The 17500-nt window shown below is 36.2% G+C and overlaps 1 protein-coding gene across 1 annotated transcript in view; it reads left to right on the plus strand.

Annotated features, from left to right (window-relative positions):
* Mtmr6 (Myotubularin related protein 6) overlaps positions 1 to 17500 on the plus strand; it is an 897059-nt gene that overhangs the window by 213428 nt on the left and 666131 nt on the right. The window contains exon 2 of the mRNA XM_067115371.1: positions 3522 to 4434. Coding sequence (XP_066971472.1) covers positions 4123 to 4434 — 312 coding nt within the window. The 5' untranslated portion in view covers positions 3522 to 4122. The remainder of the gene's footprint in view (positions 1 to 3521; positions 4435 to 17500) is intronic.

Raw genomic sequence — 17500 nt, forward strand, 5'->3', positions numbered from 1 at the left:
ATTGTTTTAGGGTAGTGATAAATTGCATTATTAAAGTACTGTGCAAGGAGAATTGTTTTAGGGTAGTGATAAATTGCATTATTAAAGTACTGTGCAAGGAGAATTGGTTTAGGGTAGTGATAAATTGCATTATTAAAGTACTGAGCATTGTAGTGATAAATTGCATTATTAAAGTAAGTACTGTACAGGGTAGTGATAAATTGCGTTATTAAAGTCCTGTACAAGGAGAATTGTTTTAGGGTAGTGATAAATTGCATTATTAAAGTACTGCACAAGTAGAATTGTTTTAGGGTAGTGATAAATTGCATTATTAAAGTACTGTACAAGTAGAATTGTTTTAGAGTAGTGATAAATTGCATTATTAAAGTACTGTACAAGGAGAATTGTTTTAGGGTAGTGATGAATTTTTTTTTGCATTATTAAAGCACAAGGAGAATTCTTTAGGGTAGTGATAAATTGCATTATTAAAGTACAAGGAGAGTTGTTTTAAGGTTGTGATAAATTGCATTATTAAAGTGCAAGGAGAATTGTTTAGGGTAGTGATAAATTTTTTTGCGTTATTAGAGCTCAAGGAGAATTGTTTAGGGTAGTGATAAATTGCATTATTAAAGTACAAGTAGAGTTGTTTTAGGGTAGCGATAAATTGCATTATTAAAGTACAAGGAGCATTGTTTTAGGGTAGCAATAAATTGCATTATTAAAGTATAAGGAGAACTGTTTAGGGTAGTGTTAAGTTGTATCATCGCTTGAACTTTTGAGGTTCTAATTGCACATCCTTAGGGAAACTTATACAAGATGATCGAGACTGCCAGTTCGGACCTTATGGGTAGGGATTTTTATATAGCTACTATATTTTTGGAAATAACTCGTCTCTTTGTTTCTTAAGCGCATGATACTTTAGTTGAATTCTTCAAGAAATTACACGCCAGTTTAGTTATGTATTTTGAATTTAAATTTTCTTCGTCTCGATAACGTAAAAATAAAGAACTTTCACAGATAATAATGTGTATTTTTCGAGTATAACCAGCAGCGGCCATCAAGTTATAGAAATAAATCAATCGGTGACATTTTGTCAGAAACTTCAACATTTGCAATTTATCTAGATATAAACTTTTTGAAAAATGGCGATTTAATTGACAAAATTATAAAAAAAAAAAAACTAAGTGAAAACAAATCCCTCGTGCCAGCCCTGTGAGAGGTGATAATCAGCTCAGTGGTCTGGTAAAACTATTTTGATGATAATAACAAACCGTCAGAAAGTTGCGACGTTTTATTATATTCCCAGGTATTTTAAATTCAGTTTTCACACTTAGTCATACACTCGTTTTTTCCTTCTAAGTTTTAGGCATTTCGCTTCCTTATCTGGTATATTTAATTCTATTTTATATATTTAGTTCTATTTTTTTTATAATGACAGCAAGACTACTATTTTTCCTTCAAGATGTAGAGCATTTTCCCTTTAGTGCTAGATATCTTCCATTCTAGTTCCCGGTTAATAAATGTACACTGTATTTTTCCATTACTGTAATTTTCCCCCTTGACCCTTTAAGGACAACTCAAATTACGTAAAGTACAAGAGACTCGTAATTTCTCCGCGGCAGAGTTACGCCGCTCGTACATTTCAGCGTACGGCTAATTACTTGTTGCAGGCAAATTGTGACTCGTAACCCTGTTTCGGGAGGTCTGGCCAGGCCCAATTTGTGTGATTAACTCGTGTTCTGCTCCACGGTGGAAGGAGGCTGCATCTGTTGTGTTCGCCAGTTGTGTTTTCTGCGTGATTGAAATGACGGTGGAATGTTTTCGTGTTTACTCGTGCGGATGTACAAAATGATTATAAAGGACTTTAGGATGTTTTTGCGTTCGTTGGCGGGTTTAAGTAAAATGTTTTCATATTAAAATGACTTTAAGGATGATTTTGCGTTCGCCAGTTGGTCTAAATAAAATGTTTTCATCTTAAATCGGTGGAATTAGTGAAATTTCTTGATAATGTGATTGTATTCGTTGTGTCACGTCTTGAAGATGTTGGGATGAATGCTTACGTTGTATAAATTGCGTAAGGAGAATTGAAAGGCTAATGAATATGAAGATCCCAAGATTAGTAAGAAGGTTAGTGGAGGTGAAAGGATTGTTCAGTGTTCTGAGATGATTTGGTCATGTGGGAAGAACGGGAGACAGTAGGTCGGCAAAGAGAGTATTATTTGTAAGTGTTTGAGGGAAAGAGAAGATGAAGGCCTGGAAAATGTTGTATAGAAGCAGGTATTAGAAAGGAGTTCATGCAGGATAAAGGTGAATGGTTCAGTATTTGTTGGGCAGTCTGTTGCACTGCTGATGAGTCAGTCTTGTTTGTAGGTGTATGAAGTGGCTGACAGGGAAGTTTATTCCACGTGAAGTTAATTCACAGTTCAGCAGTATATATACATATAATACATACACAAATATATATATATATATTTATATATATATATATATATAATTTATAATATATATATATATATATTTATATATATATATATATATATATATATTATATATATATATATATATATATATATATATATATATATATATATATATATATATATATATATATATATATATATATATATATATATATATATATATATATATGAGGTTGATATATGTGTGTGTGTGTGTGAATATATATATATATATATGTGTATGTATATATATATATATATATATATATATATATATATATATATATATATATATATATATATGATGGCGCGTGCTACGCTGCCTACACGTCGTCCTGCTGATCCTGTAGTGTGTACGAATCTACGTTCCCTGACACTCCACGTATCACACTGGGGCGGACAAACGATCCATCCACTATATATATTATATATATATATATATATATATATACATATACATACATATATATATATACATATATATATATATATAGTATGTACTCATATACATATTTATACATATATATGTGTGCGCGCGCACATTTGAAATTTATACACACACCATTCTTAATATCGCACTGGTAGTAGAACTTTTCCACTAAGTTTAAATTAAATGAGCTTAATATCCCACTGTAAAACCAGCTTTTGGGTACCTGAAAGTTGATAATAGTCCGGGAAGCCTCACGTGAACCTTAATTGGAGATGGCGGCCTCTCTAATTGTTCTCCTTTGTTGCACGTTTAGATGTTTTGGTTCGTATTTCTGGTTGAATGGAAGGGTTCCGGGTAAAGTTATAATAATTATTTTAATAAATTTAGGCAGAAAAGTTTTTTGATATGTGATCTGTCGAAGCATTCCGCGCAATTTATGAGCCAAATTATTTTACATACATACACATACATACATACATACATGTACGCATATATATATATATACTGTATATAAATGTGTGTAGGTATGGGTTTGGTAAATTAACCCTTTTAATATTGTTCGTATACCGAATGCCATAAGGTTTTTGATATTCGTGAGAATTTCTAGTTGACATTATTAATTTCAGTGATTGACATGATATTAATAATTTCAGATTCTCTGAGATTTATGATTAAGCCTGGGTATTAGTAGCCAATTTCGAGTAAAACAAAAACGCAAGTTTTTAATTCGAAAAATTGAATACTCGGTTGTTTATAATTGCGCTGAAGTGAAATAAACGTTTTAAACGTTCGTTCGAAATCGCCATCCTGATATTCGTCAGTGTGCTTGATGATGCCTCAGCTAATTGTGCAGTGAGGTTGTCATTAGGATAAACTTAATATATCTGTCGCCTTTGTTCAAAAGATGATGCCTCAGTAAATTGTGTAGTGGCCATTAGGATAAACTTATCTGTTACCACAAGCTTTGTTTAAAAGGTATAATTTTAAAGCGAGAAATGTGAAGGCTGAATTGCGCTCGACTCAGCTCACCACTCAGATGAATGATTCCCACACATCGCTGCATGAAACGTTTATGAGATAACGAGCAACATGCTGACGTCAGCCGGGGGATGAGGTTGAGGCATCAGCACCTCGCCCTGTGGATGAAGGCGCTCGACCGCGCACGCGCGCCCTTTGCTGCTCCCTTATCAATCGTCGGTGGTGGCGGGCAGGACAGACGAACTGGAGGTACCGCGCCTGGACTATCTGTCGCCCATGGTGGTGAGTGACATGGTGGAGGTGCGATGCCCTCTGGTCGTGGGCGTCGGGGAAAGCCTCGGTCCGTGTACCTACCTGGGCGGCAATGGCAGCGGCAGCAGCCCCATGGTGTCCCCTAGGACTTCCCCCAGGGCAAGTCCGCGCTCCTCGCCCAGGGCGAGTCCGAGGGCAAGTCCGAGGGCGAGTCCGAGGGCGAGTCCGAGAGCCAGTCCCAGGTCGACGCCTCGGAGGAGGTCGAGGGCGCAGTCGCGGGACGGCGTGCCCCTGGAGGAGCTGGTTGTTGTGTCTGTGCCATGCAGGGAACTCAAGGTAAGTCATATGATTTATACACACAAATGGATTTCGTCAGTTGTATCGCATATTTAGTATGTATGAAAAAAAGGAAAATCTATACGTAATAAATGACAACGTGCTTTTAATAATTTTGCATAATATGTTTTAGAGATAATTGTCTCCTGTACCTAACCATTTGGTTATTTATGAAAGAAGGAAAAATTCGTTTACATATAAGAGTGCATTTGTAACGTTGTTTTAATAATTTTGCGTAATATCTTATGTTTTAGAGATAATTGTCTTCTGTGTCTAACTTTCTCTTTTTCATGAAGGTGCGCTTCTAAGCGCCATTTTATGAATTACAGGACAACTCAGTGCAAGAGCACTTGTTACTGCATCATATTTTGTGGAGTAGATAGTTATTCCATGTTTTAAACATTTGATTTAACCTGTCCAGTGTTCAGCTGTTTTTAAAATGTCTGTGAATTTGAAGAATATTGTAAAACTGATTTATGTAAATATAAACACGTTTCCTGACTCCATTACCACAATTCCTCAAGAGTTGCCGCCTTTATATTTCTTACGTTTCCATTATCTTTACTTTGAAACTGTGTTCTCGCGTAAGTAATTAGGTCATGTATGTTTATTATACTGTTTACTATTATTATCCTTCTGTTACTGTAAAGGTCCGAAAAAACCCGAGGGGTTCAGTAGCGGAATAGGTACCAGCCCTCGGGCTGGGAGTTAAACAGTGGGCCTAGCGACACACTAGCCACGTGTCATAGGCATTGGGCCCTGTCCCCCACTGGCTGTCGGCCTAAGAAACAGATCAGCGCCTGCCCCATGAGCCTACAGAGTCCCAGGAGGACTTTAACTTAACTAAACTACTGTACATGGAAGATTTAACCCGTGGTAGTAGTGTCAGATTCTTATGAATCACTGATGAACATGCAAGTAACAGTAATTTGCTTGAGAAAGCTGATATTAAAAGGGTTAATAAGTGCTTTTACATGTCTCTTTGGGTTTGGACGGTCTAAATGGCTTCCCAGTGGTTGTTTAATTACCTTGTAACATAGGCTTTTTATTTATCAAAGATCTCAGTTTCATGTCAGTGTCTTCTGATGTAAGTATGGAAATTTATTCAGAATTTAATGATCACATATAACAGGTTTTTGCTTTGCAGTACGTGTTACGGTCTCTCTCTCTCTCTCTCTCTCTCTCTCTCTCTCTCTCTCTCTCTCTCTCTCACATATGTGTGTATTCAATAGAAAAAAAGTCGGGTTTGCCTTTGTACATTCCTGCGGTAGATTTTTCATAACTAGCTTTGAGGATTAAACTCTCTCTCTCTCTCTGTGTGTGTGTGTGTGTGTGTGTGTGTGTGTGTGTGTCTGTGTAGATCCACTATGAAAATACTACTTGTTCCATGCTGCGAATATTGCGATATGTTTTTCTGTGCCTTTGGATAACGAATGTAATTGAAAGAAAGAGAAACGCACGAATGATTGAGTAGATGAGGAAATGAATGTGCATACGAGCGACTAGATGTATGAATGAACTGTGGATCTCATGAATAATTAACTGAATGATTTATTGAAAGGGAAAATCATTTAGAGACTGACAGTGAAAGGATGAACTAGAGTATTTGAATGAATATTTCAAAGAGTAAATAAGTGAGTTATATCTTGAATGAGCGAAAGAACATAAGAATTAACGAATGTACGAAAGTATGAGGGAACTAATTAATAAATACCCGAATGAAAAAAGGAATTCATGAACGGGAATGAATGAAAGAGTAAGTGAGTGTATTATAAGAGTGAAAGCAGATGAATAGATGAATTAATAATTTTTAAGAATGTATGAATGAGCTAAATAATGAAGTAGTGAAAGAACAGCAAGTGAATAGATAAATGAAAGATTTTTTACGACTGAAAGATTGAATAACTGATGCAAAAGTATTGCTGGATATGTTATGTGGAGATATATCGTTATTGTTTTTCCTTTACTTTTCATTCTCTTGCTTCTTTGATAACATTGTTTCATTTCCATCTCTCTCTCTCTCTCTCTCTCTCTCTCTCTCTCTCTCTCTCTCTCTCTCTCTCTCTCTCTCTCTCTCTCTCTCTGTCTCCATAAATAGAATTTATAGCTTGAAAATATGTTGTCTGTGATTTTTCAATTAGCTACACTTTCTTTTTTTTGGTTTGTCACTGAAGTCATTATTAAATTGTTTTTATATTTACTCAGAAATTTCTAGAAACGGAATCTCTCTCTCTCTCTCTCTCTCTCTCTCTCTCTCTCTCTCTCTCTCTCTCTCTCCATAAATAGAATTTATAGTGTGAAAATATGTTGTTTGTGATTTTTCAATTAGCTACGCATTTTGGAGGGCGGGGTGTTTGTCACTGGAGTCATTATTAAATTGTTTTCATATTTAGACATATCTAGAAACTGAATCTCTCTCTCTCTCTCTCTCTCTCTCTCTCTCTCTCTCTCTCTCTCTCTCTCTCTCTCTCTCTCTCTCTCTCTCTCTCTCTCTCTCAAATATATGTCAATATATAAGGGAATTAAGTCGGTTTGTATATGTAAATATCTCTGATAAGAATTTAATAACTGACACCTAAGGGATTAAATTTCTCTCTCTCTCTCTCTCTCTCTCTCTCTCTCTCTCTCTCTCTCCTTTTTATTACGGACTTTGCATGAATTCTATGGCATCGTTAAGTGTAATTTATTGCCTATTCTTTGATTATTAGTAAAATTGAACTCTGAAAAATATTGCAAGAGTTTTAATGCCCAGAGCAGTAAATTAATTTAATTATATATTGGCCAATTAATTTTATTAGCAGTGATTAACTAATTGGTAGTGTTTTATGGAGTTGATTAATTTATGCGTGATTCTGTAATTTAATTAACACTCCAACTTGTTTCGTGATTGGCCGGTATATTTCATGTCCATTCGAAAGACTTTTTGCAAAAATAACCATTAATTGATTTTGCCCTGACAGTAAAACTTCACCAAAAGTATCTTTGTTATTTATTTTTAATATCTCTATGGTAGGTAAGTATAAATCTTACTTTCATGTTTGTTGTCATCAGGATTTATATGGTGCTTTTTAATTATTTGTATTTTTTATGTTCTGCAGAAGAAAGTGTTTTTTTTTCTCGTCAGGTCTTTTACCTTTCGTCAGTTCTGCTGTCAGGGATGTTGAACTTTGTGCTTAACTCCCTCAAACTTCCTGAAGTAAACTTCGTTTTGTTCCCAAGTTTGCAAGCAAAAGAAATGCCGCTGCTTCAAGTTTCTGCACTTAGCGCAAACGTGATTAAGTTTTAGATGAACGAAGATTTCCAGTTCGTCAGTCGTCTTTGTTTACCGTTTAATATGGAATCTGAGCGTTATCAAGGTGCAGTGCATTGACAGACTATTATTACTATTATTATTCAGAAAATGAACCCTATTCATTCGGAACAAGGCCACCAAAGGGGCCATTGACTTGAAATTCAAGCTTCCAAAGAATAAGGTGTTCATTAGGAGGAAGTAGGAGAAGGTAAAGGGAAATGCTGAAAGAAGAGATCTCGCTTATTAAAAAAGAAAATATAAATTACTATTAGCATTCAGAAGATGAATCCTATTCATTTGGAACAAGCCCCCAGGTCCATTGACTTGAAATTCAAGCTTCCAAAGAGTACGGTGTTCATTAGGAAGAAGTAAGAGGAAGTAAAGGGAAATACAGAAAGAAGAGAGCCTGCTTACTAAAAAAAGAAAAATTACTATTACAATTCAGAAGATGAACCCTATTCATTTGGAACAAGCCCACCACAGGGGCCATTGACTTGAATTTCTTCAAGTTTCCAAAGAATATGGGGTTCATTAGGAAGAAGTTAGAGGAGGTAAAGGTAAATGCAGAAAGAAGGGATCTCGCTTATTAAAAAAGAAAAAAAATTAGTAAACAGATAAAAAAGTATTAAAATGCAAGGAGAATAGTATTAGGGTTTAATGGATTGCATCATCGCTTTGAACTTTTGAAGTTCCAATTGCACGACATCCTCAGGGAGACTGTTCCTCAGTTTTTCACGTCCATACGGCCGCGGAAATGTATTATTACTATTCATAAAGATCAGAACTGTTATGAGTCCCTCACAGACAAAATCTGGGGATGAGTTGGTAGGGGAAGTAAAGCGTTTCATTATTCCCTTTGTCTGTTGTCCCGTCTTTCCGTCCGTCTGTTCTCTGTCAGTGAGTGTCTCACGCTTATCCTGTCATGGCAGCTCCTTCACTGGTGAAGGACTTTCAGTCAAACTTTGTAAAGGGCAAACCAACCTGCATAGATGTGCATGAACGGTGATCATCCTTCACTTTCTTGCAGCGAGCTTGTCACGCTTTCCTTGTCATCGGAGTTCTTAATGATTCAAGAGTCTTCAATCTAACCTGGTACTTATGTATATCATCATGCACAGATGTATATGAAGGGAAATGGTTTGTTTATGTATCTGTTATCTTCCATCATTGCGTCTGTTACGCTTATCTTGTCATCGGAGTTCTTACATGGTTCAAGGTCTTCAATCTAACCTGGTACGTATGTATACCATCATGCACAGATGTATATGAAGGGAAATGGTTGGTTTGTTTATCTGTTATCTGTCCATCGTTGTCATCGGAGTTCTTACATGGTTCAAGAGTCTTCAGTCTAATTGCAGACCATCATGAATAGGAGTACATGAAGGAAGATCATCCATTTATCAGTTCGTGTACTCGTCTTTCACTCTGTGCTTGCGTGTGGGTGTGTCACACCTAACTTGTCATCCCATTTCATCATACATAGTAGAAGGAATATCGTTTAAAGGTTCTTCAGAGACAGACAGAAGGAGAAAGTCCATCTTTCTGTTTATATGTCTGTCCATCCGTAACTCTGTCCTTCTAAATTGGTCATGTCAACTTCTGCTACATGGCCGAAGTGATTCAAGTCAAACTTTCTAAACTGGTCATGTCGGCTTTTACTACATGGCCGAAGTGATTTAAGTCAAACTTTCTAAACTGGTCATGTCAGCTTTTACTACATGGTCGAAGTGATTTGACTAAACTGGAATGGTCGAAGTGATTTAAGTCAAACTTTCTAAACTGGTCATGTCAGCTTTTAGTACATGGTCGAAGTGATTTGTCAAATTTAAACTGGTCAAAGCTTTTAGTTGGTCTAAACTGGTCATGTCAGCTTTTACTACATGGCCGAAGTGATTTAAGTCAAACTTTCTAAACTGGTCATGTCAGCTTTACTACATGGTTGAAGTGATTTTCAAACTTTCTAAAACCGAAGTGATTTTGTACAAATATGGAGGTGCTGAGATAGGGAGCTTGTCTAATTGTGTGTGTCCGTCCTGCATTCATCATCCTCACAGGCCCTTCTACACATTCGAAAGAATTTTAGTCAAACTTGTAACAAAATGTGACGTCATGCGTAAAAGAGTATAAAGGGAGATCTATAATTTGTCTCGCCGTCTGCTTGTTTGTTTGTCTGTCACGGTTACCTCGTCATGGCAACCCCTGCTTAGTCGCAAACTTGTCTGCAATTGCAAGAACTGTCATGACGTCATCTTCAACATTTCATCAGTCGGAACGTTCGTAGAGAGAAATTAGAACCGGTAGGGGGCATGTATTTACAGTATGAGTTATCATTATGATCATTATTATTCTGAAACAAGCAGGAGGGTCATAAAACTGCCTGTCAAGATTCAGTAGAAATAGAATACCTTTGTGATAAATCAAGGGGAATTTAGAATATAAATAGATCTTAATAAAGGTAATAATATATTCAAATGAAGGTAATTTCTAATGAGTGATATAATGCAGTATATGAAGAAAAAAAATACGTTAACAGATATAAATAAAAAAATAAGCGGTAGAACTAAGCAATAGCTCCGCATGTGGTATTACTTTGGAAATTGATTTTTCCTACAGTATTTTGGTCGCTTATCAAGAATTTACCGTTACTTTTTTGTCGGTCAACGAAACCTCAGAAGTTGTATGCTGGCCATCGCTCCTCGACGAAGCAACACGGCCTGCTAGGTTAGGTTAGGTTAGTATAGTTCCTTTTATAATAGGTTTCCTTAGCCAATCCCTTCTTGAACATATGGCTCCCTGATGACTTGCGCATGCGCAGAACCATTCCATAACAACAACATGGCAGTCTGGCCTTTCTCCCAACGTTTTCCCCCACCCAAAACCCCGCGTTCCCAAAGGGTCCCCAACCATATTGGGTAGATATGAGGTTAAGTAATTAACCGACAATAAACACCACCACCTCCTCATCATCAATACTTAAAGTATTGAAAATCAATTTCTAAGGTAATAGTCCTTGCGGAGCTGATGCTTAATTTTACCAAATAAGCAATGAAACTCTGAAAAATATAAACGCAAAGGATAGTGCATTTGAGCAAACCTTCTGGGAAATAAATTCAAACCCATAACTGCAGAATGACTGGGTACTGAGGCCATTGCCCATCATAAAATATGGTAGCATTGGTCTTATGGCTGCCTCCCGTCGTAAAACAACTAAATGTTACTTTTGAGATGACCCAGCAGCCAGAAATATTGGATTAGATACTCCAGTCAAATCAGTAATCAATAAAGGTCGCAGTAGTTGAGGTAATAAGTAACTTTTTATTGATTTTGTTGAAGGAATTGAAAGATACTATGCTAATTTCAGTTTGTTATTTTTAAGGACACGTTCATACTTTTTTCAAAGTTATAGTTGAGTGAGCATCAAGATCCTGATGTATTTGTTGATGGCATTACTCAGTTATTTTAGTATTTTCTATTTTAGTAGTATTAAGAAGAATTCTATAAAACTCAGCGTGGCGCCTAAATGGCTCTGACATTTGATACACTGGACAGATACTATTTATGTCAGAATTTTTTTTTTTTTTTACCATCCTACTTTCTGATGTTAGAATTGTTTATGTGAGGATTATGTCAAGTAATATGAGGCCGCCTTCTGCCTAAAGCATTCTCATGTAAATCGTATGCTAGAGTACATTCAGAATAATAGGATGAGATTGACAAATCAATTTCGCGTCTCTAGTTCATATGTGGTAGATGTTTGCAGGTTTATATTTAAAAAGGGAGGTATGTTAATTATGTAGAGATGTTTATTAATTAATTCAAGTATGCCTTGTCTCTGATACTGGCAGGCTCATTAACATGAAATTATTCAGCGATACTGGGAAATATAGTTCCCAAAGGTACTTTTTAACTGATGTTGAAAGTATATTTCTTAAGAAGGACATATAACACTTATCTTTTATATTTCTATTTTCCTCAATGTTATTTAGCAATATAGCTAACCCTAAGGCTATTGGCCTGCTTTCAGTCCCATCACCACTATGCAAATGTTTACAAACTTTGCGTTCAACTTTTATGGAAGTATACGACTGGGAATACTTGGTTTTATGTTGTTAACTTAAAGGATCCACGTCCATTTTTTGTATTGGTTTTCTGATTCAACTATAACCATTTGTTGCATGTTAAAATGTTTACGTCTCAGAATTGCTGTTTGAGAGTTTACTTAGACTATACAGAAGGTTAATTAATTTAAGAAACTATTGACGGTTGCGCCCAACCTGTTTTGTAATTACTTTTACCAAGGAGGCCACATTTGTGATCTGGTTTATCTTTTCCTTTACCTGTCTGTTTTTCTGGAGTTTGGATCTAGTTCCAGGATTTCTGTTTTTCTGGAGTTTGGATCTAGTTCCAGGATTTCTGTTTTTCTGGAGTTTGGATCTAGTTCCAGGATTTCTGTTTTTCTGGAGTTTGGATCTAGTTCCAGGATTTCTGTTTTTCTGGAGTTTGGATCTAGTTCCAGGATTTCTGTTTTTCTGGAGTTTGGATCTAGTTCCAGGATTTCTGTTTTTCTGGAGTTTGGATCTAGTTCCAGGATTTCTGTTTTTCTGGAGTTTGGATCTAGTTCCAGGATTTCCTGTTTTTCTGGAGTTTGGATCTAGTTCCAGGATTTCTGTTTTTCTGGAGTTTGGATCTAGTTCCAGGATTTCTGTTTTTCTGGAGTTTGGATCTAGTTCCAGGATTTCTGTTTTTCTGTAGTTTGATCTAGTTCCAGGATTTCTGTTTTTCTGGAGTTTGGATCTAGTTCCAGGATTTCTGTTTTTCTGGAGTTTGGATCTAGTTCCAGGATTTCTGTTTTTCTGGAGTTTGGATCTAGTTCCAGGATTTCTGTTTTTCTGGAGTTTGGATCTAGTTCCAGGATTTCTGTTTTTCTGGAGTTTGGATCTAGTTCCAGGATTTCTGTTTTTCTGGAGTTTGGATCAAGTTCCAAGATTTCTTCTTCTATTCTTAGATTTGTATTGTAACCGAGACATTTATTTTTTAAGAAAACGTCAATGCCTAAGCATTTGAGGTTTGCCATCTTTGGCTTTTCATTATAGTTACTGATGCGTGTTTAAAGAAAACAACAGCTTTAAGTTGTCTATGAAATAAAACGTGAATGACTCTTGGTATTCGGATTACCCTGCTTAATATTTTTACTTAATACTGTCTTGTCTAAGAACCGTTTTTCCTTCAGATTATCACTTCCACTCATCCCGATCTATGAATGACCTTCACAGGTCACTCGTCAGAAATTTACGCATTCTGAGAATAAAAACAGCAACAAAGATAATAATACACAAATTCTCGGCGTCACGCTTCCCAGCCCATCGATACCCGTCGCGCCTATGACCGACGAGTCTGTGGCGCCAGTTTGACGAATTATTGTGTAACGCGATGCCGCTTGGGCGGGATGACAAATGACAGCGGCTGCGAGATGAAAACTGGAATCGCTGGATTTCCCTTGTTCACGGACTCTTATTCCTGCTCTTCATGGTCTTACATTCCTCATGTTCACAGACTCTTATTCCTAGTATTCACTGAATTTTGTTCTTAGTCTTCATATTCTTTTATTCTGAGTATTCACTGACTCTTATTCCTATTCATCACCGAGTCTTATATTTAGTCTGCACGGACTCTTATTCCAAGTTTTCACTGACTCTTATTCACAGGCTCATTCCTAGGATTCACGGACTCTTATTCCTAGAATTCACGGACTCTTATTCTGAGTCTTTACAGACTCTTATTCCTAGTCTTCACAGACTCGTATTCCTAGTCTTCACAGACTTATATATTCATAGTTTTTACAGACTCTTATTCTTAGTCTTCACAGACTCTTATTCCTGGTTGTGAGAGTCTTTGCAGAGAAGAAACGAAAGTGGTTAAAGATTAACAAGTGAATAAGAGTGGCGGTATGTTTTTGCTCAGTTTATGGGTTATTTTGTTTGTTACTTGTCACAGACTTTAAAATGAGTGTCACAGACTTTAAAATGAGTGTTGTCAACTGCAAGCCGTCGTCGTCATTATCACAAGTCGAAAGCAGGTTTGTCGATATTGAAGGCGAGCCAGAAGTTTTGAGACGTGTAGGTAATAAACATTCCATATTCAAAGCCTTGACTGGAGAACTTTGCCGTTTCTTATGCATCAAAAATATGTTTTCAGTTATTTCTTTTTCTGTCTGTTTTTTATATTACAGTATGTTCTAGTGAGAAAGTTTGCGAAGACACTGAAAAATTCTTGACAACGTTATTAACTAATATGACCTATATAACGGTTCTGAAAGCAAATAGTTTAATTTCTTCCCGGATACCATTTAGGAAAACGCAGATAAGAAGTATTTGTGTTGGGATATTAAAAATTTGTTTGCGCCTTAATCGATTTTTGACACTTTGTTTAATAGTTTTCAGTTTGTATATAGTAAGTGCAACATATTTCACCTAATTTTATGATGTGTGTCGTTAAGAAAATCTAATAATTGTTGATATATTTTGTCTTAGTTGAGTTGTCTGATCGAATCCTTATACTTTTTTTTCAGTACATACAGTCTCGTATCTTTGACGGGTGTGTGTGAAATAATTACTTTTTTGGGAGCGCTTATATGTCGAGTCTTTCGAAGAAATGGTTTGCTTGTATTATATTTTCTTTATATGATAAATATAAATGAGAATGCTTTAATGTTGTGTATACTTGTCAGGATGTGTATGTGTGTGTAAGGAGAGAGAGAGAGAGAGAGAGAGAGAGAGAGAGAGAGAGAGAGAGAGAGAGAGAGAGAGAGAGAGAGAGACTGTGTAAATTCGTATTCGGCTTCCCCTGTGTGTGTGTGCGCATTAACATAAGAGTGAGCTTCAATTTGTCGGAACAGGTCCATTGTATTAGCCAGAAGGCGTCGTATATTGGATTACCTTCACAGAAATCTGCGTTATTAAGAATTACGGCGGAACGCAGGAGTCCTTGAGAGGTACACTGAAGGACGTAATATCTCTATTTCTCTCTCAAGGGAATCACATGTTTTTAATAAGAGCAAAAAATATGTATAAGCACAAGAGAGCAGCACAATTTTCGTGCATGTTAGTGGGAACAATTAAGCCATCATCAGTTTGGCGTGGTTAAAAAAGATAGATTATTTCAGTAATTTACGGTAAATGTTATAGAATCCAGTTTTATTAAGGAAAGCTCTTGTGAAGACTGTGAAAATCAGCCAAGGAATATATAAACTCGATTCATGTATTTGACCAGATGTGAAAATCACCCAAGGAATATATAAACCCGACTCATGTATTTGACAAGAAATATGTGAAATGTGTAGATTTTCAGGTAGGTAGCTTACCTGGGGCTACAGCAAAGGTGTGAGCCCAACCTCGTAGATAAACAAAATGAATTTACTGCTCCTGCCCTTGCTTCTACTTATCAAGTGTGAATATTTTTCCATTCATTTGTATGTTTGTTTTTAGTGTCGCCCTAACACACACACATATGAATTTATAAATTTCTAGCATTATGTAAAAGTTTTCAAATATTTCAAACATTGTGGCTCAGTCCTTTTGAAGATGTCTTAAAAAATAAAGGCAAAACCAGGTAGAATTTATACCCAATTTTAATTTTTTCCTGTAGTACACACACACACACATATATGTGTATATATATATATATATATATATATATATATATATATATATATATATATATATATATATATACATATACACACATAGCTGAGTGGTCAAAGTCACTGTCTACTGTTGTTTCTAAACCAGGCAGGGTTTCGAATCCCAGTGGTGACTTACCACCTATCAGTTATAAATCCCCTTGAGTGCAAGTAATTCCCAAGGTATAGTGAATAAGATAGTAAAGTATATATATATAATTATATATATATATATATATATATATATATATATATATATATATAATATATATATATATATATATATATTATATATATAAAAATGTTTGTGTGTGTTTAGTATGTATATATCCTTGTGTGTAAGTTGTGTATGTGTATATATATATGAACGGGCAAAAATGCACCAGGAAATATTTGCATTATATCCATCCCATATTTTGCTCTTTCTGTCTAACGCACACTGTACAACAGTTATTTGAACGGCAAATTGCCCGCACTGTGGGGCGGGGAGAGGGGACTCCCATTTTACCATTTTTCTGTTGATCTTTATGTTGCACACGTCTGCCTCTGGTGCTCACTCTAGATGGCTGCGTGCCCCGAGTTGATTGGCTCGTCTGAGAATGAAAAAAGGTCAGCAAAAGTTTTGAATTAGGTACCTGGACTAGTAACCATTCTCAGGGTGAAAGTACACACACACACACACACACATATATATATAGTATACATATTATATATATATGTGTATGTATATATATATGTGTGTTTGTGTGTGTTTATTTATTTATAAATACATATATGTGTGTATATATATATATATGTATATAGTTTCTTTGAAAATACAATAAATTGAAATGGTTTATACTAGCTACCAAATGCTGTTCTATGGAGAGCATATTCTTAGTTTTCCTCCTTGAAGCTCGTTCAAGTTGATTGAAGATGATTCATAAAACCGTTTACTGCCAAATCACTATAGAAACGAATATTCTGCACCCCTCTTTGTTGACAAGACTGCTGTAATTATATCCGATAAACCTATATTACCTCCTGGGGCCTTGAACAGGAGGACTGCATCCGTTTTAAGGGTTTAGAGACTCTATGTTCGTGGTAATGATGGATTATAGAAACTGAGAATAAAGTGTCTGTGTACTGGACTCGCCCTGGGGATGTCATTAAATGCGAAAGATGATGTTTGATTACTTTGCAGTGTCTCAAATCATATTCCCAGTTACCCATTCAGTGCTCGGTCGTCAAAGTTCTTCATTGGAGGGGTGGGTAGAGCTCTCGGCTAGCACGCTGTTGGCCCAGCGTTCGACTCTCCGACCGGCCAATGAAGAATTTGAGGAATTTATTTCTGGTGACAGAAATTCATTTCTCCGTCATAAGGTGGTTCGGATTCCACAATAAGCTGTAGGTCCCGTTGCTAGGTAACCAGTTGGTTCTTAGCCACGTAAAATAAATCTAAATCCTTCTGGCCAGCCCTAGGAGAGCTGTCAATCAGCTCAGTGGTTTGGTCAAACTAAGATATACTTAGTACTCGTCAATGACACCCCTTTATTGAACCTCATCCTTAACGTCATTACTACTTTATATAGAATTATTTATTGATCTTAACACAGTTTTTCCATTGAAAATTATATTTTAGCAACGAGATGGCTATCAGTTAACAATGTAGCTTCAGAGAAACATTTTTACAGTACAAACCATCGCCGGCTAATTTATCGTCTTGAGGTTCGAGGATCAAACTCTTGTCAGGAAACTTAGGTAGCTTTTCGGATGTTGTTACCACTGTGTTTGATTAAGGATTCTCTTAACTGATATCAGCTTCTCCCTTGGATATTGCCTTAAAGCTGTTGTATAACTGCTTAGTACTTGTATAAAGAATTGTTCCTACGGGGGTACAACCTCACATTCTTATATGGACTCCTCCTGCTGCGCATGCGCTGACTGGCTGCATACCGACTGAGAAAAACAACAAAGAATTTTTGGTTTTGTAAAATATTTTAAGGAGTATGTAATCATATACTTGTGGTTTTTATTATTCGTCTCTTCTGTTCGAATATGTGAACACTGCCGAAATAAGTAACGTTTGATGCTATTTTCATAAACATTCGAAAAAG

The sequence above is a fragment of the Macrobrachium rosenbergii genome, chromosome 13, assembly GCF_040412425.1.
Source record: "Macrobrachium rosenbergii isolate ZJJX-2024 chromosome 13, ASM4041242v1, whole genome shotgun sequence".
NCBI classification, from domain to species: domain Eukaryota; kingdom Metazoa; phylum Arthropoda; class Malacostraca; order Decapoda; family Palaemonidae; genus Macrobrachium; species Macrobrachium rosenbergii.